The sequence below is a fragment of the Grus americana genome, chromosome 3 (genome assembly GCF_028858705.1).
Source record: "Grus americana isolate bGruAme1 chromosome 3, bGruAme1.mat, whole genome shotgun sequence".
Taxonomy (NCBI): domain Eukaryota; kingdom Metazoa; phylum Chordata; class Aves; order Gruiformes; family Gruidae; genus Grus; species Grus americana.
In genome coordinates, this window is record NC_072854.1 from 46,189,039 (window position 1) to 46,201,319 (window position 12,281).

Consider the following 12,281-nt stretch of genomic DNA (forward strand, 5'->3'; position numbering starts at 1 on the left):
GTTCTTGATTCATTGAATAGAACACGACCATTCTCTACTGGCTCTGCAATGCCAACAGGAATAAAAAATAGAAAATTATTTGGTCATGATAGGAAGCATATGTTAATAAAGAAGCACATTTCTTTTACTTAGAAAGGCTGAATGATTTTCTTAATAATCACTATCCAATTAAAAAAAAATAATCACAATTTGTAGCACTGGTTCCACATGTACAATTTATGAAGATCTGAGAAGACGACCATGTTGCCTCACAAAAAATGCTATAATTGAGACAGACAAATAAAAGCAATTGTCTTGAAAGCAAAGATTAAAAGAATCATACTGAAAATGATCTTGCTGTGCAAGTACCACGATTTTTATGATGTGTGTAATGATTTCAGAATTTTCTCATTTATACCCATACGTGCTATGAAATGTAAACACTTCTGAAGAAGGTAATGATAGTATGAAAATCTTGCTGAAGAATATATATACTTTTGAATATTTAACTCTCATCTTTAGCACCAACTAAATGCAATTTTACAGTAAATCAATTCTTTCCCAAATGGTTTTGTAAGGATGAGACAAAAATGATTCAATGCAACATGTTGCTCACTATTTAAAAAAAAAAAAAAAAAAAAAAAAAGGAGAGAGACATAGGGGCTAAAAGGTAAAACTTTCTTATCTGTTTTATACATTCATTATTTTTGCACATCTGGGATTGTCTAAAAGCATTTTGTCGCTTTGAGTTCTTTGGGATCCAGAATTCTAAATTTTAAAGCAACACCCTTTTCTAAGATGGGCTCTAGTTGTGTAAGCAGGCAGTTCTGTGTCACAGACTTGCAGTTTTCTTACTATTCTGTGTAATAACTAAACGTGCTGTGTAACTATCAACTGTTCAGGTATCAAATTAAGCCGACAAACAAACATGTAGACTGATATGTAAATTTACATGATTATGTCTAGCAATAAAATTGTAATACCACATCTATCTTGTGTAAACCAAGGAATGTGAATACAACACGAATTATGTTTTGTGGAACAAAGTATAAAAGTACACCAAACATAAAAATAGATTGCAACAGTTTTCCAGATTTAGAAGAAAACCCAGTAGGTTAAGAATAACATTTCTGTACAACCACAATTAGAACTACTAAATATAAGATGATCTACAGGGGTAATATGAACAAAAAGGACATTCATAATTAACAAAAAAATGCAATAGTCTCCCAAGGTAGGCTTTTGCAAATCTTTTCTACTCAAATATTATACCACACATGCGCGCACACATAAGGCTCTGATTTTCAAATCAATTTGCATAAAAATGTACAAAAATGTTTGCAGAGCAAGGCCTACTTACATAATTGTAAACATTTGGGAGCATGAAAACAGCGGAAGACAGCAATAGATATGTAAAAAATACTAGTTTTACCTGTGCAACATACGCAGAATCTGAAATAAGGGAGAAACTGTCCATCTCCCCTCTGCTAATATATGTTTGAAGGAGGATATTTATTTTTCCATAATTGTTTTCCACACCTCCTGGAGCAGGAAGTTCACAGAAATCATTCAGTAAGGTATCCAGCTCTTCTATTTCTTCTTCTCTTACCTAAAACACAATTACACATTATGAAGAGGCTGGAGCAATTTGATAAAAATTTTTACACTGAAATCAAATTTTCCTTGTAACATAGTTATGTATTTTTTAAATGGAGTCTCTAGTTTTAAGGAAAAAAGAAAAAAAGAAGAAAAAAGCAGCAAACCATCATCTTCCACAATGTAGCTAATAGATCATAATTGAAACTATCTTAATAGTGACACAATTACATTTTATTATTCATCACCATCTATTAAGGTTGCCATTGACATACAAAAATTTGATATGCCACAAAAATTGAATCTTCTGACCCTACCATCCTTCATCTGATGAGATTTCATTTTTTATTTGACCAGAGTAAAACCTCTGTCCATCTGGATTAGGGCAATCTTGAATTAACATTAAATGTATTCATTATAGTTACATAGTTTGCATGTGGCATAATACATTTTTAACTCAAAACTGTGAAGTACTATGATTCATGATATTAAAATTTTCACTGTTAATAAGATTAAGTCTTAATATGAGTAAAGAAATATTCATATCTATGGTTTGAATAATGCATAACATTTCAAATTCTAACTGATGACCCTTACATGGCAAAACCAGCATAAATCTACATATTCTTTGATTTACTGATAGTCTGTTAGTGTAAAACTTATTTAAAGAGGGTAAATGTTTGGTCCCTGCAGGGAACCAGCTGAAAGTAATTTTCATTTGGACCTGACTACCTGACATATAAAAGACCCTAAGACAATTGGGTTAAGATCCCCAACTATCCAGCCACTGGTCCTACAGGAAGGAAAAGGATGAAGGACACAACCATCACAGATGACTCCAGTGTCACGGGAATATTATGCTCTGCTTACAGCAGCATTTTTGATAATTTTTTCTGCTCTTGCATAGCACAGTACAGGTCAAATCCAGATCTGTATTTCAGCTACTGGTGACTTACCTATCTCAAAATACAGAATTTTTAAAGGCATTACGGAGACATGATTCATATTAACAAAAGTCACAAATTGTATCCCACAAGAGGGGTAAATCTTTAGTTATTCTTGTGAAATCTAGTTACTAGTTTTGACATTCGGAGCTGCACAGCACACAAATCACAAAAAACTGGAAATGATGTTGCACTGATGCCATCCTATGCAAATCGGAGAAAGCAAACTAGAAAAACTATGCTTTAGTCAAGAAGCATCACTACTAACTTTATTACAAATATAGAAACATATCACATCATATTTTCCATATGCTTTTCTTTTAAATATTCAATTACGCTAAATTTAGACCTAGCAAAGCAATATCACTATCATAAAAAAACCCTTCTAGCTTGGAAAACGTTGCATGTATCACTGTGAAACCTCACTGCCTATTATCTTCTATAATAGAAGAGATTACAGCAAAATAGAATTTCTCCATTAGATAAAGAGATGGTAATACTTAGACAATGTGTGCAAATATGTAAATATGTAGATGGTGAGGGATTCACACTGCCAGCTCACAGAGCCAGGTGAATGAGAGCCAACTCTGATCTGAAAGTTGTGTAATTGTGGTAAAATGGCAATGAGCCCAAGCTAATAAACCCTGTGGAGCCTGGCTCGTACCTCTGTGAGATGGAAGCACGGGCAAACAAGCTCATGCCAGCTTGCAGTGTATTGTCTTGTGTCCTACCCACACAGGAGGCAAAAAGGGGGGTTGGAATTGAACTGAGTACGATAGTACAGTAATCTTCTAGCCTGCACACCAAAATCTGTTACAACAGCTTTCTAGATTTCAAATTTGAAAATAATTTATCAGACTTTATCATTCCACTAATCTAATACTGTTCCCTGCATGAAGTATATCACAGAGTTAACTTCAGTGAGTCCTGCCTCATTTCTGATAAAGGAAATTGTTCGGGGAGATATCTAATAATGGTTTAAACTTCAAACAGAAAAACTCTCTCATCCTTGGGTGCGCCATTCCAATGGACACTTATCTTCACCTGTTAATAATTGAGGAGCTGAACAGTTCTTAAAAGCATTTAAAAGGAATTCCCAAAGATCCATAACTAGTTATTAAACGTGCACTGTAGTTCAAGCTGAACTACATATAAATTTGAGTGAGAGCATATATAGTTCTTGGCAATTATGCCTACTTAGAAAACATTTTTTAATGGTTTAATATTTAACAAAGCTTGGGTCTGTAGACACTATTTATGGAGTGAGTACTACAGAAGTGTCTAGTTCTAAGACATATTCTTTGTATGAAAGGATACAACTTTACCTTTATCTGTTCGAATTCTTCAGCTTTTGATACTATAGCAAGAATATCGCCTTCTGTTTTATGAGCATCAAACAATTCATTGAAAGTCTATTAAAAATAAAATTAATTGATTTAACATTGAAAATAAAAATATACCAACAGCACAAAAGAAAGAAACATTAACCAAGATTTTAAGAGGCATGTAAGGTTAAAATGTAAGATAGTTATTAGAAGACCAGAGTGATGTAATTTCAACAGCAACAATTTCCAGAATGACTTCTCAGCACTTTCAGAAAAACAGTCCCTTGAAACTTGGGCACCCCAAAATCAAGAGACGTGCCAGCTACGGCCATTTCAAAAGTAGCCTAGGACATATTTGAGTGAATAAAACCATGAGAATAATTTTACACAGCGACAGTAAACAGTTAAAAATTATGAATACCAAGTCTTCAGCTTTTATTCAAGAAAAAGACTTATTTCCTACAAAAGAAAGGTTTTAAGAAGAATATGTACATCAAATCAAGCTTCCAATACTACAAAGTTTTGTACAAATGCATCTTCCTTACATGTTTACAACACAATCTGCCAAAAGTTGTTTAAGTTTGGCAACCTGATAGGATTTTCATGCAGAAAAACTTTTATGTTATCAGACCCTATACTTGAATGTGCTATCATGTACCAAAATATCAAAATGTTTCTTATAATCCACCTAAAAGAAGGCAGAGACTATAGAAATTTCAAATCTCACTTCACACCAAGTCTAATTTTTCAGTATTGCTTTATACTTAGTTTCTTTCTTTTTCCTCTGTATTTCCTCTCTCCCCATTTTGATAAATATGATTTGAAAATATATTGAACAAATCAGCTACATATTCTGTAGTATCTTACAACTATTTTAGGTATAGGTTCAAAAAGAAAGAAAAAAAACCCAGAAATAGAACATCATATTTTACCTCTATAGTATTGTATTTAATATAGTAGTGGCTGGCAGTTCTGCCTAAATCTGTTGAAGAAAAAAAGCCAGTTCGTTCTTCAAAGCGAATCATGCGGGCTTTGTCCAGTTTTCTGCCGACTTCAATTACCAATTGTTCTCTGTGCTTTTCTAGACCTGGATCCATCTAGATATGAAAAGCACACATTTATTTGTATAAAATAAAAAGTGTTAAATAAATAATTTTATTGAGATAACCCAGTCACAGAAAGCCAGAAATCAAATAAAAGGAAGGTATACTTAAGTCAAGATTTCCCTGAGATCTCACTAATAACAGTTACATTGACATTATTCACCAGAACTGTCTGTACAGGACAAAATAATCAGAATAATATTTCTTTTACAATGCTTTCAGACTATCAATACAATATAGACTAATATTACTTATGAAACAGTAGCATGATTATGAAATAAATTTGCACTGAAGTTTTTGAAAGAAGTTTTGGTGATAACAATTCTTCATGAAATGATCATTACTGTATCACTTCACGAAAGCATGCCATCTTTTGGTATCTCCTATTTATGAAAATGGCTGAAGATATACCTTACCTGGGTATCTGACATGAGGAGGGCTTTAACTGCATCCCAAATAGAATAAGCTTCAAATTGGATGGCTGAAACGTTTACTCGCAAAAAACCTCTAACGTCCCCAAAAGCTTTGGGTATGTCAGCTGGGATATTCTAATTACTGAGTTATAGACGTACCGTATAAACATTCACGTTAAAAGCACACAAGGAGTTGCTGTGCCCAATACCACTTCTATTCATATAAAAGTTCAGGAACTTGGACGTTTTGTTCGAGTAATAATGTACATTATCGCATTAGTACATACAAGACTGGGCAAAACTCCCATCCGAGTGGCACTGCTGTATAATTGTGTGTTTCCACATCATTCACCTGGGATACCCAGGCTGACAGGGATGGGTGAAAAGGGATTTGTAGTCATGTTAACCCTCTGGTATATGTGCACCTGAGATACGGCTCTAATTACACAAGCAACGATTAGTCACCAAATTTGAAAAGACTGAACCTGTGTTCTAGCCCACAGGCAGTGTTCTTATTTCAGGGCTTGTACAGTTCAGATTTCCTACAGAGTAAGTCATACCAGCCCTCTTGGTAAATCTGCACCAGAGATGTATGACCAAGACTGCAAAAAAGAACAGGCTTTAAGAATCGCTATACCTCATCTTGAGCTCAGTGAAGCTGCAGACGAACACGGCCATCTTCACAAAGCAGCTGCAAGACTAGTTCCTAATATTCCTTGCCTTGCCACTTACTCTGAAGCTGTTTCTCCTTAGTTATGGCTTGCCTTAGTTTCAAGTCAAAAGCTAAGATGACAAAGGTCTAGAGTGCTTTTCTCAGTAGTAAGTCATGCATTGAGGTCAGATTTCAGAGCAGAGGTGGTCAAAAAAAAAAAAAGTGATCAGGATGCCAGATGTTTAACATGTCTTAAAACTAAAGAGGAGGGAAAAAATAAAAAAATATCAAAACACTTTCCTACTCCTTTGGCAGCCTTAATTACCTGCCAATCTTTTGCCTTACATACAAAAAAGCTAAAGCTGTAACAGTAGACTAACATTTTTTACAAATACAAAGGTTTTAACTTTAAAGGAAAAGTCACTAACTTTAAAAGTCTGTGAAACAATATTCCAGTCTAGAGAATCCATGGTTAGTACCCTTCTTGTTGAACTTGCATAATTAGAAATCCCACAGAGTAAAAGATCCAGCCTAGAACAGCTTTAAGCCATACTCTTAAAAATGAGCCTTGGCATGTCCACAAGAAGAAACGGAGCAGGTCTGGAGTATACATATGGAAAGTTAAGAATGCATGATAAAGTACATTATTATTCACATTGTTTTCTCTAGCTAACAAAGAAGTGTTGGGGACAAGCTCCTCTAACTTTTACAGATGTTCTAAACATAAACATACGGCTTATGGGATAAAAAGCTTTGCTTAACTGTGGGAACACCAAAGACTGGAACCAAAAAGAGGAGAAAACAAAGGTGTTACCTTAAAAAAACCCAACAAACAGCCACCTTTCCTCTGGAACCCTAAAAGGATGAGAAAATGCCTAGAATTCATACCACAGGCTTCACTAATATGACACTCACAGTTACTCCACTTTTTCCTTCCACTTTTTCTTCTTGCTACTCATCATGAATTTTGGCCATTTTCCCAACTCAGTAAAAGGCATTATTGGCACTGCTGGCAAACAACTTGAGAAGTCCCAGATCAAAGCAGTGGGCCTGGAGTAGCCTACTCCTGGGCACAGCCCAGAAACGGGCTAGGTGGGGAACAGTAATACCCTGGAGGCAACATGTGGGGTGCAGAATATGTTGGTGCACGGCAGGTGCATGCTCGCCCCGTCTCCCTGTGCAGTACAATACACTCCTTTTGTGTGGACAGTCTGGATCTTTTGTGCCCTAAAGTAATTACTGGATGTGGTGTGTGCCTGTGGAAAGGGAAAGGAGAACAAGTTTGCATCTTCTCAGCCCCACCGAACAGCTGGGAAGAGTGTGACCCACGATGGTTATGCAGATATATGGATTCTGAATGGGTAACGTTGGCTGTCAGCCAAAACAAAGATAGAAATTGGCACGCTGCAACATTACTAGGAAACAATAAGATACCAATTATGAAAACTGGATACCTATAACCAGAACAGAAGGAAAGGAACGGCCTAAGTCAGCAAATCTGTGGTTATGCCCATGTCTGGCACTATACCATCCACATACTGTCTATAACATATTAGCTTTGAAGTTTAAAACTGGTTTATCTAGAAAATAAGGGGATTGGCATTGGGTTTGCTCTTATATGAATGGATAACACTTCAAATTGATATAATTTGTTACTGCCTTAACACAAAAATAGGAATGTCTATTATTAGCACATCAAATCAGAAGGGGTAGAAAGGAGGTTAGTGGCAGGAAAAGACAAGTGCTGGCAATCTCCACTTTCTCAGCAGCTGAATCAAAACACAAAAGCAAGGGGAGGGGGAGAAACTCTTGTTCATTATTTTTTAAATTTATAAAAACTATTTCTAGTTAGTGTTTTATTACTTTTTTCACCAGTTATTACCACCACAGTTGCATTTTTTTTAATCTAACAAAACAGATTCAGGACATATGAAATAAACTGCAGTTACCATATACTTGTGAGAGTTTCACCTGCATTAGGCTCAATTACCTGTGTCCAAACTATGTTAACATTAAATTCTTATAAACAGCTGTACTGAAAAAAGTAACAATATTTAGTCTGTAAACTATTAAACTTCCTAAAAATTACATATAATTAAAAAAACTTGGAAAAAACCTTATGTAACTGTAACTCTGATTTATATTGCTGAATGGAACATTTCTAATTAAAAAACAAACAAAAAAGTAAAAAAAAAATCTTAGAATTACTCAATCACAAGAAAGAAAAAAATAACCCAAATAAAAATATAATTTTGTAATATATAAGATGTCATTGGATGAAACATTCTAAAAGAAAAGCTGACGGCGGGGGAAGCAAGCAACTCAAAGAATGCTTTCTTTTATCATTTCTATCTAGCCTACAATACTGAAATACTGACAATAGGCAAAGTTACAGTAACTGGCTGATGAGAATGAATGCTGTCCTTTGGAACATAAGTTGGCCAGTTAAAATGTATTTTTATGTGAACAGAAGGGACCCCTTAATTTAGTGTTAAAAATACTCTGCTACAGAAAATATCTTCCTTTTTCTAAGCACTTTAAAAGAATTGCTGATGTCAGGTAAGTAGAAATAGCAAATATTTATCCTCACATCAGGGAAGGATTAGAGACTCAGAACAGGTTACAGATTTTTTTTTTTTTTAAAATGCATTTCATACCTGATAAGCTTTGTGACTGATGCCATATACTAATGGATTTGCTCTCATCCGTACATAAAGGTAAGTGTAACTTATCCACTTTACTGCTTCTTCCACATTAGTTACTGTTCCAAGGGCAATCTGGAAATCAGAAAAGAGACAAAATTAAGTGTATGTGTTACAGCTGCATATAGGTATTTGGCTGAAAACATACAGAATTCAGAGTGTTAGCACTAGATTAAAGAAAGCGTCAGTATGTTTCCAACTTAAACTGTTTTAAAATAATCATAGGACAAAAACTTGAACCATTTACACATCTTCCTCTTACGAACATCCAATAACATGGTATATTCTGTGAAATAAGACAGATACAGTCACCCATATGATCTTTCCTACACCACTTAGGATTTTTATAATTAAAAGATGATACTGAGCAAGCTTATTCTAAAAAAAGATAAAACAACATAATTCTTCAGTGAATATACTCAGAGTAATTTAAAGAAGAGTGCCTTAAAAAAAAAAATCTGTATTTAAAAGATTAACTTTTCATACCAATGTAAAAGCACTTTCTGGTTGAAGTCCTAAAGCAAATGATACTGACAATCTTTAGGGTTTTCTTCATCTCTTTACACACAGTTTTTACAAAGAGTTTTCTCCTTTTGTATCTGGCAAGTCAAACATACAGGTACCTGCTACATTTTTGTTATATCAAAACATAACAAAATCGAACAGGTAATATGCGCATATTTATATTATAATTATTTACCACACACACATTTTTACTTGATAACTTCAGCTCTATTTTGTATTGGCTACATTTGTGAGAAGCATTTTACTGCTTATTCCCGTTAACCTGATTTTACCAGGAGAATTTACTATTTCCTGTGTGTCCCATGAACAAAAATTTTTTCATTGTTGCTAGTTGATTAAAACAAGCAAAAGTCTCTCTTACCGAATTTTTGTGATTCATTACTACATTTTAAAGTTATTTTTGTTTTATTGGTGTTTGGATTTCATATAAATGTTCCATATGACTTGGCAAAAATTAAAAAAACCCTGTGTAACTGTAAGTGATTTCATATGCATGTTCAGATCTAAGCATCTAGACCTTAATAATAACATAGTTATTATTTTTGAAATAACATAAATATCTAGTACAAAATAATAATGCAAGTGAAATCTGCCCTGAGTTAAAATAACTTAAATCTGGCAAAACCTTGTTGATATCAATGACTAATAGCATGGAGTAACCCCATGCTTTGTCTCACCCATTTTTCAAGCGATACTTTGTTCTTCAACAGCATAAGGAGGTGAGGGGAAGCCCTAGTGTGTTTTTCAAAGTATCTAACTACATAATGCCCTGAAGTAGCTACAAAAGCATTCAGATCTTCATAGGCTACTACAGGGAAAACATCTAATACAGTCCATAGGTTATTATAATTCAATTTGCTACCCAGGTTAATTTCAGCATTTGGTTTCTTGCCACAATTCAAATATCTTTCAGTAAACAACTTGAAATAGCATAACAACATAGTGCAACAGTAACATTTTCCCCCAAACAACCACTTTCGCAATCATGAAAATGTAAAATTCTCATTACCGAGGACAGTGAAGTCTGACAATTAAAATAAAAAAACCCCAAACCACAAATCAACTTTTTTGTGGCCTCATTTGTTCAAATACCTGATTGTATTACTTACAAATCAATTATTTTCGTAAGTTAAAAGTAAAAATGAGGGGAAAAAAAATGATTATGAATTACAATTGTGTTTCAGGTATGGTACTGAAATCTAACACTGTGCTTTCTTTCCTCCCCCCACTTTAATGAATATTCACTGAATAATATGCAGAGACAGAAAAAAAAAAAAAAAAGGCAACTTCTAAATATTTGCTGCCATCTAGTGTTCAAGTAAAGTTCTTATGGATTGTTTGAAAATGTATACCTTTGTTAAAACAGTATGAATGATGGAAGTTATTAATTCAAACACTTGAGAGACACAATAAATTATTTACTAAGTTAGGAGAGGACCTCTGTTAAGACCTAGGATATGTAGTATACCTAAATCAATAAACAGACAAGGTGATACTTTATTAAAATAAAAGAGAAAAAAAGTACTAATATTTCCAGTGTTTTTTTACATAAGAATATTTAATTGCTATGATATTTGTATAATTAAGTCAGATTACATGGATGAAAAATTTCTATATATGAATCAAATATTTGTTGCTAAGGTAAGAGAGCAAGGAATCTTTCTAACAACCTAATAAGCAATTTTCTGCTTGCTTTGAAAACCAGTGTATTTTGAATTACCATTTCAGCATCTGAAGTGATTATGATCTTATTCCTATATGGCTTTTGAAATAATTTCTTAATGCTACTAGAATTGTCCCAAGTGGGATAGAATCTCCTTCAGTCACACGTGACCAAAGGACCATAAGTACAACTGAACTACATAAGAGTTGTTATTATCTGGCAACATCAAATAACTTGTCTACCACCTGGACTGAGCAGAAGAAGGTGAGGGGAGAATGGATGAGGTTGTTGGTCTCACGCAGGTCAGGTCAGGCCCCAGGGCTCTGAATATCCATGGAGAAAACTTGGGTTCCCTCAAGACTCAGCTTTGCCCCATACCCAGATTAGTCATTCAGCCACTCAGCTCTCTGAGTGATTTTTTCAGAAGGGCTTTGAATGAATTCTGTGTCTCTTCTGAGAACCACAGTAGTTGTCCACTCTTTCAAGGCAAAAAATCAATTAAGAAGTTTGTTCAAACTAAACAAGTCACCATCTTTTACATTCCTGGCTTCACAACAAAATTATAAGTAAATGCAAGGAAAGGCAGACCCCCCTGGGGAAGGTATACCTACTGTCCGGCACTGCAAATCCTCTCAGTTTCTAAGCTCTCTGGAGGAAGGAGTCATCCCAGCAACAAGCTGGGGTCCAGCTGTGGATGTCAGGGAGGGCTCTATCAGGTGGAAACAATTAAGGAAGGAATGGTGACCTGCATTGTATGAGCTATTGATGATAGTTCCCAGATAAGTTAAAGTTTATGGTCTAATTAAACCACATCCCCTGCATCTTATCTTTCTTCCTGTATTTCCAGAAAATACAGCCATAGGTATTTTCTGTTTGCCAGCTGGTCAACTCACCCAGGACTCGCTTGTCTTGACTAAGCACCCTAACCAGCTGTTTATTTTATTCCCTTTTACATGCCATTATGCACTGTGGCACAACTTCTGCAGAAAAGGAAAAGGGCATCTCCATGCCTATGTTGATCATCATTGACCATTTACTCTTCTTCTGCTCATTTTTAGAAGCAAAAAACCCCGAAACCAAACCTCAGAACAAATCTTCAGGAGAGAATTCTCAGTGGATAGAGATGCTGAAATACATGTTCAAAGTCTTAATTTTGGTGTCAACTCAATGAAGTTGGGTGTATTTCAGCTTTTCCCACTCTGTAGCTTTCCTAAGAACAAATGCACTGGGACATCAAGACGAGCATGCTGTCTCTGAGATTAGATAGTGGCAAATGCTGAAGAGCAGAAGGTGGCAATGAGAAGCAAGTACGCATAAATTTCTCCCAAATTCTTAAACTATTTGTCCTGGTTTAGGCTGGGATAGAGTTAATTAATTAG

The 12,281-nt window shown here is 34.8% G+C and overlaps 1 protein-coding gene across 1 annotated transcript in view; it reads right to left on the minus strand.

Annotated features, from left to right (window-relative positions):
- Positions 1 to 12,281, minus strand: part of ASCC3 (activating signal cointegrator 1 complex subunit 3) — a 276,779-nt gene that overhangs the window by 84,896 nt on the left and 179,602 nt on the right. The window contains exons 17-20 of the mRNA XM_054820094.1: positions 8,670 to 8,789; positions 4,777 to 4,941; positions 3,845 to 3,931; positions 1,412 to 1,588 (exon numbers count right to left, since the gene is read on the minus strand). Coding sequence (XP_054676069.1) covers positions 1,412 to 1,588; positions 3,845 to 3,931; positions 4,777 to 4,941; positions 8,670 to 8,789 — 549 coding nt within the window. The remainder of the gene's footprint in view (positions 1 to 1,411; positions 1,589 to 3,844; positions 3,932 to 4,776; positions 4,942 to 8,669; positions 8,790 to 12,281) is intronic.